Source organism: Chelmon rostratus, chromosome 20 (assembly GCF_017976325.1).
Source record: "Chelmon rostratus isolate fCheRos1 chromosome 20, fCheRos1.pri, whole genome shotgun sequence".
NCBI lineage: Eukaryota > Metazoa > Chordata > Actinopteri > Chaetodontiformes > Chaetodontidae > Chelmon > Chelmon rostratus.
In genome coordinates this window covers 23,011,980-23,033,317 of record NC_055677.1, presented here as the reverse complement: position 1 = coordinate 23,033,317, position 21,338 = coordinate 23,011,980, and the positions used below count along the sequence as shown (strand labels likewise).

At 39.5% G+C, this 21,338-nt stretch overlaps 1 protein-coding gene across 1 annotated transcript in view; it reads right to left on the bottom strand.

The window, feature by feature from the left end:
- cubn (cubilin (intrinsic factor-cobalamin receptor)) overlaps nucleotides 1-21,338 on the bottom strand; it is a 144,549-nt gene that overhangs the window by 53,341 nt on the left and 69,870 nt on the right. The window contains exons 38-39 of the mRNA XM_041961353.1: nucleotides 7,246-7,427; nucleotides 4,490-4,682 (exon numbers count right to left, since the gene is read on the bottom strand). Coding sequence (XP_041817287.1) covers nucleotides 4,490-4,682; nucleotides 7,246-7,427 — 375 coding nt within the window. The remainder of the gene's footprint in view (nucleotides 1-4,489; nucleotides 4,683-7,245; nucleotides 7,428-21,338) is intronic.

The window sequence follows — 21,338 nt, the reverse complement described above, 5'->3', positions numbered from 1 at the left end:
ACACTAAAAGACGGTGGACAAACACATGATTCTTGGCATGCCTGTGAATATTCGATTGAATGCCCTAAAGCGATTCTTGGCATGGCATGGAGACAAAGACAAGACTTGAGAACACGTACTTGGACAAAAACAAAGACAACACCAGGACAAACACTCACAAGTCACACTAAAGACGGTGAAACACTTACATGAAACAAAGCATGGACATGAACAAGGCAACATCAACAAAAACACTCACACAGTATCTGGGGCCTGTTGCACAAAAGTAGGATTTAGACATCCAGAATAAGCTTTTGAGCCTGGCTCAACCAATCCAAAACAACAGAGTTCAGGCTTAATTGGTTGCACAAACGCCAAGCCAGGATAAGTAGACACGGATTTATCAAGCCAGGTGAAACCAATCCTGGATAAGTTGCAGCACACAGCTCCTCAAGTAGGGCCCGCAATCAATCACAGATTCACTGATTCATCATGGCATCTCGTGCAGCTTACTTCTCTCCGTTGGAGCAGGAGATAATTATGGACGCATATGAAGAGGTGAAAGACCAAATAAAAAAAAAAGGAAACACCGCCAATGCCATAAAAGAACGAGAGAAAGCGTGGCAAAGTATTGCAGATCGCCTGAATGCGTAAGTATTGCACAAACACACACTCACGACTCCACTGAAACCATCACAATTACAATCCAAATAGTTCATTAACCCATAAGAACCCGGACCCATTTCTGCTTTTAGGAAAATTATGGGGGACATAAGACAGACCACATATGCACATTTCTGACTTTTTTTTTTTCAAAACACCACCCCCTACTGTCCAAGATCTCAAATGATGTGTCACATTGGGTGTTGAGAACTCGGATTATTTCATGTTTTACGAAAATTTGGACGTGTGACACCTGTGTCACCGTGGGTTCTTATGGCTTAACATCCCCAAAAACATAGTTGTATTCTGATTATGAAACAGCTGGAACTATCAGTGAAATTGACTGCAGATGTGAGTGAAATCATATAAATGCAGCTCCTTATTTGCTCCTCATGCTCCTCTGTTGCACAAGCAAGGCATGGGTGGTGGGTCACCACTAGCTGACCTAACCCCTCAGGTGCCCATGAGGGAAATTTTGTGAACAGGAAATCCTTTCACAGCATTAATGTTCAGGTGAACATGACTTTATGACATTAATAAACACTATACATTGCTTGTGATGTGCACTGATCGGTTTAATAGTCTACATCTTATCATTTCAGATGGTCTGCAATGCTGACTACCTGATCAGCAAAGCCAGGCCACTTTGCCTGATGACGCACGCTGCTGGGGGACTGAGGGTATGCCTGTGAGCCTTTTTGCCTCACATCTTACGCAGACCCTCAGGGAGCACAGCAGGCATATAACAATGCCCATGCCAGGGCAAGGGCTCGGATCCAGATGACCTTTGGCCTCCTGAAGGCGCTTCCAAAGTCTGCACCATCTGAGGGTCGGTCCAGACAGAGCATGCGATATTACTGTGGCTTGTGCTGTCCTCCATAATGTGGCCTGTCTGAGGAAGGAGAGGGCCCCCAGAGTGCCCTCAGATGACGACAGTGGTCGGCTGATCAGAGACCAATATGTTTTGAATTATTTAAGTTAAAGTGCATTCTGTACATTTAAGTTGAATATGGCCTGCAATAGCAGATAGCTATTCATTTGGCCTATTGTGCTGTGTACTGTGTGTACAGGCCTGACATTTGTCTGTTCATTTGTTAAGTATGGATTTGTCCTGCCTTTATTCCAGTGTGCAGACATGCAGGGTGTTTTATATACAGACCTTTGAGAATGTGTATTTATTCTTGTGATGAATAATATGCTTTGATTCTGTGCTTTATTATCTTGTAGAGCACTGTGTGACTTTACTTTTGAAAGGAACTGATGGATTACTTGCTTTGATTTATTCTATTCAATAAAGGAACGTCATGTCATCATGTTACTATATGATGTGTATTTTTATATTGATTCCTTTTTTTTGAACATGTAATAAAAAAACGCAAACAGACAAAAAGTGATAATAATAAAAATAAAGAAGAAAAAAAGGTGTCACCCTATTCAATTAATGTTGATCTCAGATTACATGAGCGAAAGGGAGTAGGAAGAAGTGTACATTTATTAAACCCTACCCCTTAAGTACTATTACATTTTTATCAAAAAACTCTTGACTGAAACATCGTGATTCATCCTCAACCTATACATGATCCACATATTCAGCAATTACCGATAAATAATGTGCACAGTATGCAGACACTGATAGTTACATTATGTATAGAAAAAAGTGTTGTGATTCACAAACACACCCAAATACCTATTAGTCATTCCTATATCTCGCAAGAATCAATTTTTTATACCTTTTTTTAAACTGACTTATGTTAGATATTTGTTTTATCTCGACACACAATTTGTTCCATAGTTTTACTCCACAGATCGTAACACAAAAATGTTGATGTAGTGCGCACTTTAAGAATCTTAAAATTTAACTCACCCCTTAATTTATAACATCCCTCTCTATCACAAAACCGTTTCTGAACATTACCTGGCAGTAAGTTATTCTTTGCTTTATACATTATTTACATAGTGTGCATAGCATAGTATTTGCATATATATATAATATATGATTGCAATTAATGATCATAAATGTTTAAATAATGACAGTGGGTCTCGTTGAATGTGTAGTGGGAGGTGGAATAAATATTGGTTTGCATTCGTGGTAACTGCTGACTGAGATAAGGGATGAGATTAAATAGATCCTGGAACTTAGCCTGGTCTGGAGCAGGCTAGCTCCACAGAATATATCTCCATGGTAGCTATCCCACTTCCCCTTATCCCACTCTTGTGCAACCAGATCAAGGTTATGTTGATCCAGGATAACCAACATATCCTGGATTAATCCCTTATCCTAGTTTTGTGCAACAGGCCCCTGGTATGGTAAGGGATCTCAGACAACAACCTGTAAAAGACTGAGGGGAAGGCACAGACTTAAATACACAAGGGAGGACAACTAATGACACACAGCTGAAACAAATCAGACAATTACAAAGGCGGAAAACACAGGACGTAAAGCAAAAGAAGAAACATAACATGAACCTTCAAAATAAAACAGGACGTGACAAAAACAGATTATGAAAACTCAAAAGAAGAATCTTCAACATAAATCAGATGTGGCAAGCACGGATCATGACAGTATACATCTGTAAATCAAACTATGATCTACTTTTAGGACATTTACTTGCTTTTAGGAGATAAATGTAGTTTTCCCTTTCACTTTACCCCAGTAGAACATTGCGATCACAGACTGCAGGCTTACTGGTGGTTCTTAAAGTCTCTAAAACCTTAGCTATCAAGCTTCTCTCCTGTGGAACCATCTTCCAGTTGTTGCTCAGGAGGCAGACACCCTCCCTACATTTAAGATTAGGCTTAAAACTTTCCTATTTGATAAATCTTAGAGCTAGAGCTGGCTCAGGTTTGCCTTGGACCAGCTGCTAGTTATGCTGCCATAGGATTAGGCTGTTGTGGGACTTCCAATGACACACAGAGATCTTCTGTTCTTCTCTCCCTCTCATCTGCATTCCTGTCCTACCAAGGCATGTTACTGACTTGGCCTCTTTCCTGGAGTCTTTGTGCTTTCTCGTCTCGCAGGTTTGCATGGAGAGTGCCTGAACTTGGATTATGGCTTATAACTACATCTTCTGCCGTGACCCTGCTGGACATCCACTGCAGCTTCTATTTCTATTAGCTATCAATATTATTAGATCAATAGTGCTGTGTTATGTTCATATATTATCTGCTATTAATATGTAAATACATCACATACATAAATATATCACATATTTATATAGGCCTACTGTGCCATATGTACTTCATATAGCTACAAATCTATTAGAGCTGTCAATACTGTGACTGCATTTCTGTCCATCCAACGAAAGCCCGGTCTGCTCCAATAAAACGTATTTATATTGCAGTCACAGCCAAAATAGATGCTAAGGGGAGGCCATTTTTTGGAAATTCATCAATGGTTCCTTGCAACACGAAAATACTTGCACAGATGTGGGTTTTAGAGATCAAAAGGCTGCAGGAATTATGACATTTCATGATATGTAAACAGGTGATAAGTTAATCTTTTCATCAATCACAGGATTCCTTAAACTTTTGCACACTTTTACACAATTTTATTTCTACCAGGATCAGAATATAAAATATAAATATAAAAGTGGCAGAAGGTTCAATATTTGTCATGTTATTATGAACAGGATGACCTACATACACAGCCTAGATATTTTTTAATGAATTCTAACATTATAATGAACATTAAATATATTGAAAATGTATAAGTTAACTTACACAAATCTACCCACTTTATCTCTGTCTTTGTTGTAATTTGCCTCTACCTGTTTTTGAATGTATGCATGCATGTTTTATATATTGTGCAGTTTATGTAGGAAGGCTCAGATAGGCTGTTTTGTCTGACCTGGCGTGATGGTGGGTGGTGGTCCAGTCTCCTGGACAGCAGTCCATTCCACAAGGAAGCCTCGTCCACCTACTGTTGAATCTGAATGGAACTGCAGGGTGACAGTGCTTGTAGAACTTTGTAGAGGGGGGGGCAATGCCAGACCACAGAATGTCCCGATGGGATAGTAATGAACACTGGGGCCATCAAATATCTGAAAGAAAACAAGGATTGATGGCAGAATGGATTAGACATTATATCAGTGGATACCTCCAAGGGCTGTCATTGACACCACCTGGCTCTATTTATGTTGGACCTGCACCTTTCCTCTTGGGGAACAAATGCAGATTTGCAGGACAGACTGCAAGCACACGACACTGAGGTAGTTGTTATTGATGTGTTTGTATGTCATGAGCTATTGTATCAAAAGCAGCATTTCACACAATTACTTGATCCAGAATATGTGTGTACATGTCAAAAGCATCATGTATCAGAATAACTTAATATAAACATTTGTAGGTCAACAGTGAAAAAATGAACTTCTTTAAAAAAGTTTATCATTTTAAATCAGTGGAATTCACTCCACACTGAGGTTTAATTATTTCTGTTATTCTATGTTATTTCATTACTATGTTGTACCCCATGAACTGAAAAACATTTAATTCGCATCTTGATGTGCAATAAATGATCTGATCCATCTGGGTCTATTTTAAACCAGCCAGTGGATCAATATGACCATATGATGATAACTGATAATTTAGTTTATTACTGTTGCATTGAAGTAATATGTGAAATAACACACTGCCTTTCAATGCACTCAGACACAGTGGTGCAACAATTCTGACTGTAATTGCAATAGGTGAAATTAGGGGTGGGGAGCGTTTGGCCTCTGGGCCATACTGCAAGACCATTTGATTGATTGTGAGGCAATTCATTTAAAAAAAAATGCACACATCCTTCCAGGTAGTCCCTGAATGCATACACAGACATAGAGGTTTTGTGCAGTGCATCATGGCGATTGTCAAGAATAGAAAAGCAGATGTAGAATGTTGCATTTTTCAAAAGACATGCGATTATTTTTTGTTAAATTAAAAGGCAAGTCAGTGTGCCAAGTTAGTTTGTGGTAACACACTCACAGTGACAAAAGAGGCCATGCTAAATTGGATGAGTTGCAAGGACAAATGCACTTGGACAAAGTTCATGCTCTTAAGCAGAATTTGAGTGGCCAACAACAAGCTTTCACAACACCACTCTGACAGACACAACGCAATGCAGGCAAGTTTTGTGATGAACTACCCTATAGCTAAGAAGCTGAAGCCTCACCCAGGAAGAAGAATTTGTAAACACAAAGTAAAACTGTACCAAAGCATCACTTCCTCTCAAATAATTCAAAGCAAGATGATCATGTCAGATCATATTTCTCTGACATTAGCTGCTCTGCGCTGACTCCCTGTTAACCCTTTAACGCAGATTGTCGCGAATACGCATCATACCACTTCAATCCACATTGCAGCCGAATGTGCATTCCCACACACACATAGGAACCTTTTGCAAGTACTGGTTTCTCGTCGGACCGGTCACAGTGAAAACTACATCCGTTGTGTTGTTGTTACAATGTAATGGTTGTAAGCCAATTTTGTGGCTGTTTTGATGAAATAAATGAATTTTGAATGGCTTTTATGATTCACATTTATGAATTTTGAAAAAAAAGTATTTTTATTGCATTTAAGCATTAACGCCTGTGGTCACTAATTTGCATCACACCTAAATTTATATCTATTGTATGAGCTACAGAGAAATTAACAAAATCCTCTTCATTTAGGATCAATTTGAAAGCAAAAACACAAAGAATTATTTTTTTTAATATAATTCTAAATAAATTCAGGTGTCAAGGGGTTAAATCCACCATAGAATTTAAAATACTTCTCCTTACGTACAAAGCCTTAAATGGTAAGGCACCATCTTATCTATTCTAAAACCAAGCTCATCTCCAGTGGAACCATCTTCCAGTCCGGGAGGCAGACACCCTACCTACATTTAAGAGTAGGCTGGCTTAGGCTTGCCTTGGACCAATTCTAGTTATGCTGCCATAGGATTAGGCTGTCGGGGGACTTCCAATGACACACAGAGTACCTCCTCCCAAGGCATGTTACTAATTTGGCTTCTTCCCCGAAGTCTTTGGGCTTTCTCATCACACAGGTCCGCATGGAAAGTAGTCGAACCTGGATTATGGATCTACATAATTTCTACTGTCTACTCTCTCTCTCTTTCTCTGTACTGCATCTCCTGCCGGGGTCTTGCGGAACATCCACAACAACTTCTGTTACTATTAGCCATATTACAATTATTATTCAATCAGTGTTGATGTAGTGTTGTATTATCTTCATATTCTATCTGCTATTAATATGTACAGTACATGCATCACTAACATAAAAATATCACACATGTATATACTATGCCATATGTACTTCATACAGCTACAAATTTATTAAAGCTGTCAGTGCGACTGTGATTGCATTTCTGTCTATCCCCCAACCTCTGTCTCGCTCTCACCCAAACCTTGAAAACCAGGTGTGAGTAGCATCATCATCTCTGCATTCTGATGCATCTGATGCATCAGCCGCTTCACAGAAGAAGCAGTTCCAGCCAGTGCATTAGTGGCTCAGGATTTAAGATTTAATATTTCTTTATAGTTACTTTTCAATGACAGGAGAAACGTTTGCCATCTGTGGGTTAAATGAAGGATTCAATGTGATTTCACAGCACACATATCTTACTTTGAGCTGGTCGTAATTGCAGTCATACAGGTCCTCAATGTCCATGTCCAAGAAGTTGATCTGAATATAACTGTTTCCCTCCACAGTTATGGTCCAGTGGTAGTGGGCATTATTGGGGTATGCTCTGGGATAAAGTGGGGATGCTATCTGACCAAACTCCCCCATCACCTCATTACCATACACTGAGGAACAGTGAGGAAGACAAAGTTAGATCTCTCATTTTCTCTCAATTTGACAATTTTTTTTTCAGACTTAATGTAGCAAGTGAATAAACAGAGGCAACATCAACTCAACATCAGTAAGATATTTATAAGACTATTAACAACAAGAAAGGGCTATGGAACACGTGTTGGTGTCATGGCATGGTGTTAAGTTCATTCTTCCTGACCACCAGAAGCAGTGTGTGGACATCAATCTCATGCATGTGCAGGAGGTCTTATACCAACAAAGTCACACACAGCAGTGAAAAACGTAATCAGATCTTAACTAGTAATCACACAGTGTAGAAATACTGTGTTACAATTTAAAGCCATGCATTGAAAAAAGTAAAAGTTCAAAATGATTACCATTCAAATATATTTAAAGCACCAAAAGTAAAAGTACTCATTGTGCAGGATGGCCCATTTCAGAATTTCAGTTTAATTGAATAATTATTAATAATTGTAAACCTTATTTGTATTACACCTTTGGTGTACGAAATGCAGCTTAAATTGCTTTACAACAAAGAAATCACAAGCACCAAGTGCTTCAAATAAAAAAAAGATATAGAAAGAAAGTTAAAACACATAGAAACATTCTGTTGTGCCTTTTTGAGATGCATCTGTTGCTAGTGAAAAATACAGGTCATGTTCTTTGATGCAGTCTATATGCTTCTGAACTGAAAATGGAGCTAGCACATTTTTACAGAGAGCTGAGTCAGGATAAATAACTTTTTTCAAGTTCGTAATCAATTTTCACACCACAGTCATCACTTCCGTAAGGCTGGTGATGCTTTATTGCAGACTACACTTTATAGGGCTCCGCAGGTTTTATCATCTTGGGGATCATCATGATGCTGTGATGAGGTACCTGCACTCAAAGGGTTTTGTCTGTGCTTGTTGAGTTGAGGGTTAAATGACGTCTTTCGTCATTTAGAGCCCTAAAACCTGATATCTGGACAACCTGTCTGAGCTCAAAGTAATGGCGGATGCACTGGACAGACTGAAACATATGTATAAATCACTCCAGATGTGATCTCAAGTAAGTTTTACTGTATTTTTGTGGGTAAGGGTTAGGGTGGGTTGCTGCTTGTTCCTGTGCGCTTAGCGCTGCATTGACTTCGTGTTTCGCATGATCTGGTATGTTGTGTGCTAGCATTCTGGCACTGCGGTAAGGCCAGTAAGCTGCAATTCGTCAGTAAAAAGACCATTTTAAACATTACTGGTTACTGGTCCTTGATTTAAGACTGGTGCCCTGTTGTTGCTAATTTATATTAATAAATGAGTACTTTAACAGTTATTGGTATCAATAACGATCTTTAATATCAGCTAATAACCAGAGCTGTTCCTACCTGTTCCCAACATCCTAAGATTGGAATGGGGCCTGAAATGAATACATGTTGTGTGAGTGAGAGTCGCTCAGTTTCTCCAGTAGCAGGCAAAAGTCCTTTTTCAGGACCTAAGACCCAGTTTTTTATTCTTACATGCTAGGTCATAGACCCCATAGGTCCCCATTCAGAACGGCATCTGGCTTATTAGGTGTTGGGTTACCAGCATTTCATCTAGCCCTCAGCTAATCAGATGTGGGATTTGAATATGATGCCGCACAAGTGGCAGCTACTTGCAGCAGCTCTGAGCGCTTTCCTTTGTATGAGTGTTTTCTTGTGTTTTTCTCATGTTTTTTCCGTCACTCGTCTCGGTTGATTGTGCACACTAACGAATGTACAACTGGTAAACCAGTGATTTGGTTTTTTACTCTTTCCTGGACTCCTTAAAAAAACATTGGGAGATCCATTCAGCCCCTGCTTGTTTATACTTGGAAAGCTACTGGCCCTGATGGCATCAGCTCCAGACTGCTCAGGTACTGTGCAGATCAGCTCTGTGGGGTTGTTCTGCACATCTTCAGTCTGGAGAGAGTTCCTGCACTGTGGAAAACTTCCTGCGTGGTTCCAGTTCCAATAACTGTGCATCCCAAAAAGTCCAACCACGTCAGGCCAGTAGCCTTAACCTCCCACCTGATGAAGACCATGGAGAGGATCATAATGAACCACCTCTGTCACCTGGTGAGCAGTGAGCTGGACCCCCTACAGTATGCATATCAACCAGGCATTGATGTGGAAGACGCAGTCATCTACCTGCTCCATTGATCTCCTTCCCAGCTGGAGAACACTGGGAGCACAGTGAGGGTCATGTTTTTTGACTTCTCCAGTGCTTTTAACACAATCCAGCCATCATTGCTGAGGGGGAAGCTGGAAGGAGCTGGAGTAGACTGTAGACTGCCACCTGGCTGCATGGACCATCGACTACCTCACCAATAGACCACAGTGGTTTTGGGACTGTGTGTCTGATGTGGTAGTGTGCAGCCCAGGAGGTCCACAGGGTACAGTGCTCTCCCCGTTTTTCTTCACCCTTCTTCTTCAGACACAACATTGACAGCTGCAACGTCCAGAAGTTCTCTGAAGCCGTCTTTGGATGTGCATCACAGGAGAATGAATTGGAATACAGGGAGGCCATCACCAACTTTGTCAACTGCTGTGGACTAAACCACCTGCACATCAACGCCAGCAAAACAAAGGAGATGGTGAGAGACATCCACAGGAAGGTCTCACAGATTACACCGGTAAGCATCCAGGGTCTGGACATTTAGGATGTGGGTCGTGAGTACAAATACCTGGGTGTTCACCTCAACAACAGACTGGACTAGGGCTGTGGAAGCTCTAAGAGGGACAGGAAAAGACTAAATAAACTGGTGAGGAGAGCTAGCGTTGTCCTGGACTGCCCTCTGGACATCATTGAGGATGTTAGCCAGGCTGACATCCTCAATGACAACCCCTCTCACTCCCCACATGACACTGTTGGGGCCCACAGCAGCTCCTTCAGTGACAGATTGCTGCATCCATTCTGTCAGAAGGAACACTACTGCAGGTCTTTCATCTCAACAGCGGTCAGATTGTGTCTACACACATGCTGATTTTTTTTAATCACATACATGCATTACCTTGTGCAATACTACATTCTTTTATTTTCTTTAACTACTGCACCTCTGGATATTACGGAGCCCCTAAAGTGTCAGGAAAAAAAAAAAACTATATCGTGCGCACGAGATACTAAAACATGCGCACGAGATACTTAACAATGAAAAAATATGAATATTACACCGGATTATAATGCACACCTTCAATGAATGGCCTATTTTAAAACTTTTTTCATATATGGGGCACACCGCATTATAAGGCGCATAGAAAGAAACTACCGTACTGTGGTGTCTGGGGTTGCCACATGCGGCTCTTTCATCCCTCTGATGCGGGTCCTGAAAATAATTAATGAGCATTTATTTAAAATGTATTTTATTTTAGTTTGTTCGTTTTGAAACAAACACTGTGCGTGCTTACAGATGACAGTTTATCCTGCGCAAAGATGCAGGTGACGGCGCACAGCGCCGATGTGCAGACCCTGTGCGCTGAGGTTCAGGAGCAGAAATCACATTAACCACGTTTGATTAATATTTTGATTGCCTATTATTTAGCATATATCCATATTTTTTCATTGTTCAGTGAAATAGTCATTTTATTATTCAGGTTGACAGCTGACTGCACGCTCCAGTAAAAGGATGACGGCACGCAAAGAGTGGAATACCTCTGTTACTTCGGCCATGCCCCCTGACTACGATAGCCATAATTAACCAATATTGATCAATATAAAAAGCTCATCGGATTATAAGGCGCACTGTGGGTTTTTGAGAAAATTAAAGGCTTTTAGGTGCGCCTTAGTGCAGAAAATACGGTAAATATTAAAATCAGATTCAGTCGTGAACGGAGCCCGGCTGTCTATTGTTGTTGCTACCTGTCTGTATAAATGAACGAGTGCATTAAATCGAACGCACGTTTTAGTCTCTTGTGCACACGATTAGCTTAAACGTGTGTATGTTTTAGTATCTCGTGCGCACGATTTAGTATTTCGTGCGCATGTTTTAATATCTCATGCACACATTTTAGTATCTTGTGCGCACGTTTTAGTATCTCGGGCGCACGACATAATTTTATTTTCTTCATGACACTTAAGGCAGTTTAGGGGCTCTGTAGGATATATATATTGTTATCAGGGACGGCTGGTAAATGAGCTAACAGGGCTAAGCCCTCCCAAGCTAACACAAAAAATATGAGAAAATCATTTTTTAAATAACTCACAACAGATTGTTCTAAGTTTAGGTGAAACCAAAGGTAGCAACAGCACCAATCAGTCAAAAGAAAAACATAAGAGTTTCTCTAAAAGGGCTTATTTTTTACAGCCCCAGCAGGGACAGCCCGCCTTGATTCCTTTCGTTCTTGTAAGTGATTGACAGGTGTCATGTCACGCCCCCTTGAGTTACTGAAGAGAAATTGAAAGGTGAGCTGATTGTGACGTACAGTAACGTGGAGTTGGGGGTTAAAGTCGGCTTTGTCACTTTTGAGGATGCTGACGGAGAACAACCTTCAGAGCACTTTTTCTGAGACTCTGAAATGAACACAAATAGCCATCACAACTCCGATGACATCGGCACAGTCAGAGAGGTGTTTCAGTACGCTCAAGAGGATTAAATCGTTTCTCTGAAGTACGATGAGGCAGGACAGATTGAATGCACTTGCCATGCTGTCTATCAAGAGGGACTTCATCTAAAAATCTGTTTGCATCTCAGAAAGACTGTCAACTTGAGCTTCTTTTCAAAGAGAGAGAGAGAGAGAATTGATGTAGAGCACTAATAAGTTTTGTGTACCTGTAATTGATGTAACTGTGTATATCATAGGCGATGTTGCTTTTGCAGCTATGTTAACTATTTAATCGGTATTATGCATTTGATAGCCCACCCACCAAATTTCCGCACCATCTGCCACTGATTGTTATTCTACTGTGACACATATATATGCAATAACACACATATTTCTTATTTTTTCTACATATTTTATTTTTCTTTTATATAGTCAATTCCATTTCGCTTGTATAATATATACATATATATAGTCTACATATATAGTCTACTTTTTATATGAAATTTTTTTTTTTCGAATGTTCTCTACCTCTGCTGCTATTTTTTTCTCCCCACTGCTTTCAATGGTGCTGCAATGCCCAAATTTCCCCAACTGGGGATAAATAAAGTTTTATCTTATCTTATATTTATATACCTTTATCTATCAATGCAGCACACACCGCAACGACCATGTGCAGTTTTTCAAATCAATGTGCAATTCTCAATTTCCATGTGCAGTTTTTTCAAAATTTTCCATTGCCAATATTTTTTTTCTTTTCTTTTTGTATAAAATGTACATGTACTATACTATCAGCAACTTTTTAGATTGTATTTTGTATTTCTTTATTATTTTGCATTTGATATTGCCATTTCTATTGCTTGGTGCCTGTAAACACCAATTTCCCCAGCAAGGGAGTAATAAAGTTTTATTTTATCTTATCTTATGAGTATTACTTCTGGCCCTCAACTTATCAGATGGAGCAGTGTTTTTTGGGGCTTTGGCTGTCCTTAATGCTAGTGGCGTGACTTGTTTCCCTGGCATCAACATAATAAGACTTATTGTTCGTTCCTCGATCATATCTGTTTGAGATATGAGACTTGGGTGGTGGAGTAAGTGTTGATGCCCTCTTATTTAATTTCTTACTGCATTTGCCTTTGCGGCAGACAGCGTACAGTCGTGGCTGGAGAGGATGCTCTCATTCTGGTGGCAGTTTTGTGCCAGTAAGCTGCTACAGAGTCAGTGCTCGTTCTCATTTACCTTAGGCAGCATTTCAATCTTATTTTCAGGCAAGAAATAATATGTGATGATTTGCAAAACACAGAAACCCCATATTTAATTGAAAATGGCGCGAAGACAACATATCAAATGAAACTGAGAAAGATCATAGTTTTTGAAAATTCTATCATCATATATAATTTGATGCCAGCAACATATTTCAAAAAAGTAGTGACAAGGTCATGTTTACCACCACTGGAAACTGAGGAGACTATAATTTTGAAAGTGGAATGTTTTCCCATTCTTGTCTGATGTACGATTTCAGCAGCTCATATTTTACGTTTTTTTAATGCAACAAACATTTTCAATGGGTGACAAGTCGGGACTTCAAGCAGGCCAGTTTATCACCCGTATGCTTTTACTACGGAGCAATGCTGGTATTGTGAGCAAAATGTGCACGGTCAAATAAATACACTAGTATCCAAATGAAGATGTATTTGTAATCTATTAATGTTTGATTTAATGTACGTTATGAATGTATTTCAGTTGTACTTTAAAATGAATGAATGCATGAGTGAATAGAAAATAATTAGTATATTGCAGCAAATAACATATACTTAAAATAGTCCCATTTTAACACAATAAAGTGTACAACTCAGGTGATTACACATCTCTGCAACAGGGACATGCTATGGTATTTCATCTGGTAGATACTCTATATTCATCAAATGTTGACATTATTCTACATTATGTAAAGTATTTTGAAGTTCCCTTGGTATGAAACATGCTGTGTACTGTAAAGAAGCTTATCTTGCTAATATTTAGTTCATTTTTGCAGACACTAATGCCTGACAGCCTAACGCTATTGGAGTTTGAATTGGAGTGGACTCTTCAGGACGACTGACCGGCAATCGTTCTGCCGGTCTGTGTAGTGCAGGCAATTATAACAAAGTTTCCACCACTGACACCTGACAGTGCCACGGATTCAAAGAAACAACAGATGCACAAGATGAACTATGACTTTGAACTTATTATACACATTTCACATTTCATTTTTTTCATTTTTTTCCAGGATCAAAACATTCAGCTCAAGTGGAGGGCGCAAGTGAGGTGCACATGGAGTAGTCAGGTCTCTCAGAGCTCCAGGTGGAAGTCAAGTATTTTTCTTTTTTAATCCGTCTCAAAATCATTGTTATCAGAGTTAACAGTTGCCCCAATACATCTAATAACTATACGAAGTATTGGGGAGCCTTTGTATTTCATTGCAACCTTAGAAAGCCACGAAGATGCCTGACACGCGTCAAGCAAAGCACGCCAAACAATCAGACATGGCTGTGGACAATAGGTCTGGTGCAGGTGAAGAGTTGTTGCCTTTGTGGGAAAAGATCTCGGATAAAATTTTGGAATCAATCAACAAACGTTTTGACCATTTAGAGCATAAATTTGAATCTCTCATGAGCATTCAGTCGGTACTGACTGAGAGAATTGTTGCCACAGAGGAGCAAGGCAGCGACCACGAGCGACGCATTCAGGCTTTGAAGTTGTGCATTTCTGATATGAAAAAAAGCAACGAAAAACTGTTAACAAAAATTGATGACTTGGAGGGCCGATCTAGACGGAATAATGTTAAGATCGTGGGAATACAAGAGGGTGAGGAAAAGGGCAAGCCCACGGACTTCATCACGGAGCTGATACCGAGGTTACTCGGGGCGAATAACTTTGCAAAGCCTGTGATTGTGGATAGAGCGCACCGCATACCTGTGCCAAAACCTACAGATGTTAAAAAGCCAAGGAGCATTATCGCCAGAATTCATTTCTATCAGGAGAAGGAGCTGATCCTTCGGCTGAGTCGGCAACAACAGATGACCTACAACGGCCAACGGGTGTTCATTTACCCGGATTATACAGCGGAGGTGATGGCACAACGGAGGGGATTTCGACAGGTAACCCAGGCGCTCAAGGAGAGGGAGGTGAAATTCACCTTACGCTTCCCAGCAAAGCTTCATGTCCACTATAACGACCAGGTAAAAGTCTTCAACAGCCCGCAGAAGCTATGTCGTTTATAGAACATGACATGAAAAGATAACTTCGTGATGCAGGCCTTTGAACTGAGAACTTTGAGAATATTGACTTGCGCCTGCTTACTACCTCCTCTGAGTAGAGGCGGATTATGAATTCTTTATTTTTCTGTCTTATTTCCACTGTGGAGTGCCTGTGGAGTCTTTTTGTCCATTGTCTGTGTTAAGTCCGTTTTCACAGAGGGACTCTGGACTGCTGGCCATTTGCCATGCGTTTTCCCATTATCGATGGGGGTTTTTCTTTTCTCTTTTTTGGGTGGTGGGGGGTGGTGGTGGTATGTGTGTGTGTGCGAGTGAGAAGGCTGTGTAGGGAGAGGTATGTAGATCCTGGTTTAGTCTCTGAGAGGGTACACTATTATTTATGTCGAAATCATGTATAAAATTTTGGAGGTTTACAATTTTTGATTATTTCATTTGTTAACATTAAGTAAATGAATTTAAATGGAACAATTTCGTTTTTATCATGGAATGTAAGGGACCATGACTTAAAATGCAGGAAGGTTTTTTCTCATTTGAATTCACTGAAGGGGGATTTTTTTTTTTTTACAAGAGACTCATACTGTTAAAGCTACTGAAAACAAATTAAAACCAAACTGGATCTCACAGGTGTACCATGCTCCTTTTACATCCCAAGCAAGGGGGGTTGCAGTTCTCTTTCGAAATAGCATCCCTTTTGAATTGAAATCTAAAACTATTGATCCAAATGGGAGATTTATTTTAATCTCTGGATGTATTAATTCATTTCCCATTACCCTGTTGAATATTTATGGGCCTAATTCTGATGACCCTACCTTTTTTCGTAAAGTTTTTGATTTACTCCCAGAAGATGGATCATCTAATATTGCAATTGGAGGGGACTTTAACTGCTATATGGATGTATCTCTGGACAGATTATCTACTAAACCTCCTCTAACCATTAATACTGTACTTAATCATTTAATTAAATCAAGAAATTTGGTAGACATCTGGAGAATACAACACCCTGACGTTAGAGAATATTCATTCAATATTACTCAAATGTTCACCAAACCTATACTAGAATTGATTATTTTATAGTTGATGCTGGTTTGATTTCAACCATCAGAAATGCATTGTATCATAATATATTAATTTCAGATCATTGTCCTGTTACACTGCAGCTGCAGTTGTTTCTCTCTAGACCAAAATACAACTGTATGTAACAAATTTAATCCTTTACTTCTTACAGAACCTGGGTTTAAGGAGTACATGACTAAAAAGCTAATTGATTTTCTTGAGATTAATGATAATAAAGACGTTTCAGACTCTATGCTTTGGGAAGCACTTGAAGTTACTATGAGGGGATACATTATTTCTTTTGAAGCCTACAGAAAAGGGGAAAAAATTAAGAGACGTAAAGAAATAGAACAAGAAATTACTCAAATCGAGCAAATACTTAAGACCTCTTTGCTACAGTCTGACTACAATAAAATCCTGAGATTAAAATCTGAGTATAACTCTCTAATAGGAAGGGAAATTCATAACCTTCTACTTAAAACCCGCCAGAAATATTTTGAATTAAATGATAAACCTCATAAATTACTTTCAAGACAACTTAAAGGTGAACAGGCAAAATCAGCCATTTACAAAATACAGTCGAAAGATGGCCAAATACTGACAGACCAAAAAGACATTTATCAACGTTTTAGAGAGTTTTATTCTGATCTTTATACTTCTACTTCCACAGCAACAAATAGAGATTACTTTCAAGTTTTTTTTATTTTTTGAATTTGCAACAGCTAAATGATAGAAACCAGAAATTTCTGGAAAGGGATTTTTCCGTTGATGAGTTAAATGAGGAAATCAAGGCATTCCCTACTGGTAAATGTCCTGGACCAGACGGGCTTGGAGCTGAATTTTAACATTCTAACTCCTTACTTACTCAGGATGATAAATGATTCAGTAGCTAAAAAGAGACTTCCACAGTCTTTGTACAAAGCAAACATATGTCTGTTACCAAAAAGTGGAAAAGATCTCACAGATCCTGCTAATTATAGGCCTATCTCTCTGCTTAATCTAGACCATAAAATTCTAACTAAAGTTCTTGCTACCAGATTAAATAAACTAATTGAAACTATTATTCATCCGGATCAAGTAGGCTTTATCCCAGGTAGGCTTTCTTTTTTTAATGTGCGTTGAGTGATGAATATATTGTACTCTGATACATGTGACAATACTAAAGCAGCTGTCATAACATTGGATGCCCAGAAAGCATTTGACTCCATTGAATGGCCGTACTTATTTAAAACTTTACAGAGGTTTGGTTTTGGAAACACTTTTGTGGATTGGATTAAAATGATTTATTGTTCTCCCGAATCCTCTGTTTTAACTAATAATGTCTCATCAGAGCCGTTCAACTTATGTGAGACACACATACAGGGTATAGCAGCCGGTGGATCAGAATGTCTTGTGACACTTTATGCAGATGATTTACTTATCACTTTAATAAATATTGAAGAAAGCATTCCCCATCTTTTAGAGTATATAACAATGTTTGGCAAAATTTCTGGTTACACAATAAACTGGGATAAAAGTGAATTTATGTTCACTAATGAAAGTAGGATTGTAAAAAACTGTCCCTTCAAGATAGTCCAGGACTATATAACCTATTTAGGCATTAAAATTTCAAAAAGTCCAAAACAGTTGTTAAAATTAAATCTAATAGAGGGAATAGATAAATTAAAACGTAGCATAGAATACTGGAGGACTCTACCAATATCTATGATCGGAAAAGTTAATGCTATAAAAATGGTATCACTACCAAAATTTTTGTACCTTTTTCAAAACTTGCCAATTTGGGTCACATCTGATTTTTTTAAGAAACTTGAGACAATTGTTCTAGATTTTGTTTGGGGTTACAAAAAACATAGACTCTCCAAAAGACATCTATACAGGCCGACTCAAGATGGTGGTCTTGGTCTTCCAGTATTTAGGGATTACTATTGGGCAGCAAATGCTAGGGCAATGGCATACTGGCAGTGGGGTTCTCCAGACCACCAGTTACTCCATTCTGCCCTCCTCTGGCTAAAATTGGAGCTTGCATCTTTGAAAAAACCATACTCTTCCCTTTCCTCATTACTTTTTGCCAACCTTTCTTCTGCTATTAAATCAGTCAGTCATAGCTTTGTTGTGAGAAATTCTCTTAAAATTCTCAACCAAATAAGAAATGTCTTTAAAACTCCTGGTATATCTTATATATATATATAGCTTATACTCCTATCTGCCATAATCATGCTTTTGTCCCAGCATTGCTGGACAACACATTTTCTTCATGGTGTGCCAAAGGGTTGAGGTGTATAGGGGATTTATATGTAGACAATAATTTTGCATCATTTCAGCAGTTAAGCTCCAAATATGAGATACCTCACTCCAGTTTTTTTGGTTATATGCAACTGAGGCATTTTGTGCGAGAAAACATTCTTCACTTTGAGTCAAACTGTGAGAAACATGCTCTCCTTGAACTGTTTTCTCTTTTGCCTAACAGTAAGAAGCTCATAACAAAATTCGTAAAATATTTTTCAGAAGACTCATTTTCTGTCGACAGTATTAAGAAAGTTTGGGAAAGAGAAACTGTTGTGCTTTCTGACCAACTGTGGAAGACTGCTTTCTCCCGGATCCATATTTGTTCAATAAATAGTAGACATAGGTTGATACAGTTTAAAGTAATTCATCGTTTTTATTACTCTAAAGATAAGCTTCATAAGTTTTACCCCTCTGTTTCTCTTAAATGTGATAAATGTAAAGTCAGTGATGGTACAATGTTGCATTTATTTTGGGATTGTCCGTTAATCTATCAGTTCTGGGTCAGAATTTTTGTTTTCTACTCTGGGGTTTAGGGGGGGATTTGGGGGTATGACTGTTTTCTTTTTTGTTATGATAAATTCGTTAATAAAAATAATAATAAAAAAAAACCATTCAGCTCATAGAAGCACTACAGTGTACGATAGAACACTACTCATACATATACAGCTATTGCTGGCATGAATTTGTTATGCGCTTGCATTTTTACTTGTCTGGCTATAAGTAATTATGCAGACACTAAAGGGTACCTTTGTGCCTGTATGAGATTGGGTGTGACAAAATATTCGTATTTGGGAATGAGACTGGGCTTGAGTCAATACATCTCCAAGGAAACTCATGCACAAGTTCATATTTTTTAGGGACAGCAAAAGTATGTAGCTCTAACATTTTTCCATTAGTGGAAGCAGAAGAAATTAAGCATGTGATGGTTGGTTACGCACATGGTTGGTTACACATGTGAACCAGATTGTTTTGTTAAAGCAGATAGCTGAAAGGACAACAGAAGAGAAAAAATATGAAGAAAACAAGTAAAATATAATATCATAGAAATATGGATGGATAGAATGGATTGCTTAAGCAATGTAGCTTTGTATGGGAAAGGAATGCTTCAGCTGCCAGTATCCAGTCTAACAGTTGAGTTTAAATGCACTAAGATTAGGACAGAACTTTTGTTATCTGGGAGTAAGGACATGCTAGTTAGCAATGTGGCATGCAGAAATAGTAGGAAATGTTCAATTTGGCCGGGGAGGCTTGGGGCTTGGCCCAGGCAAACCAGTGTGGAACAAAGCAGGTCTAAAGGAGTCCTTTTCTCCCTTAGACCTGCTTTGTTCCACACTGCTTGTAGTGGAACAGGTGCATAGGCAGGAGGAGTTGTTAAGGGGGGCAAAAGCATTTGGTCAGGCCAAACAGGGACAATGGTTGAATTGGGAAGGTGTTGAGAAGAGGAAACTTAGTTGGAGGGACCTGTGGAATATGGAGGAAGGCCATATTAAATTTCTGATAGGGGCGACATATGATGTGTTGCCAACCCCACAGAACCTAAGAATCTGGGTACAGGGCGACCAATCGTGCCCACTCTGCTCAGGTACAGCAAGTTTAAAGCACATTTTGTCAGGTTGTAGAAGCAGCTTATGACAAGGCCGGTATACATGGCGGCATAATCAGGTGCTGAGAAGCTTAGCCACAGGCATTGAAGAGAGAAGGAAGCAGGTGAATTCTGGAAGTTCTAGAAAGGAGAGATTAGGTGTGCAGTTTGTTCGAGAGGGGGAGAAAAATAGAGCTGCTAAGTCAGGGAGATTTAAAGACAGAATCTGAGCAGAGGGGATGGAAGACCAGGGTTTGTCCGGCTGAAGTGGGGTGTAGAGGTTTTGTTGCAGGGTCAGCTGTTTCACTGCTGAGGGAGCTTGGAGTGCAGGGGCAAAATTTAAGGAAGGATATGTCAGATGAGGCTGCTAGGTCTAGTCAGTGGATATGGATTAGGAGAAATAATAGTAGTTGGGGGGTGAAATAGTGAGGGGGTAGGGGGAGGCAGAGGACATGAATGCCTAATCCAGCAGGAGAAGAGGTTAAAGTCTGAACAAGACACCTCTCCTCTGCTCTGCTTTCCCCGCCCCATCGTCTCTCTCCCAAGAGATCCAGGAAGAGGAAGTGTAGATAAGGTGGGGGTGTGGCCAGCTAGAGTCTCTCTTTGGGACCATGTGGTCTGTTCAGGTGAGTTGGTGTTGTAAGATACAGAGTTGGCTTGTTTTTTTCTTGTTCTTTTTTGGTTGTTTTCCTGTTTTGTTTGCTTCTTGAGGGAAATGTTAGAAGAGGCTGTTAAATCTAGTCTGTGGATTAGGCCTCCACCTTCAGCACCCTCTAAACTTTCTACCCCCTACCCGAACCAGGTTTGCATCAACAAACCCCGCTTTTACTGGTACAGTTGGTGAGAGGCAGGGGTAGATGATGGTAGATGGTTGTGCGGCAATTGGCAGTAACATGTGGCATCTAGGCCTGTGGTAGCATTGTAGCAGCTAACAATAGCCAAAGCGGTGGTAGTATGATAGTATCTTAGCAGTTAGTGTTGGCATCTAGCAGTTAACATTAACAGTATCGGTGAATCTAGCTTTATTGTCTTCTTCTGTTCTTCTTAGCAGGTAGCAGTTAGCATTTAGCATTAGCATTAGCTAAATGGTAGCATTGGAACTGGCCACTACCTGGAGCATCTCCTAAACAGGTCTGGGTCAGTTGAACGTAGCAGTGCTGTTTGGATTGTGTAGGAGCAGTGTGAACTGGCACTA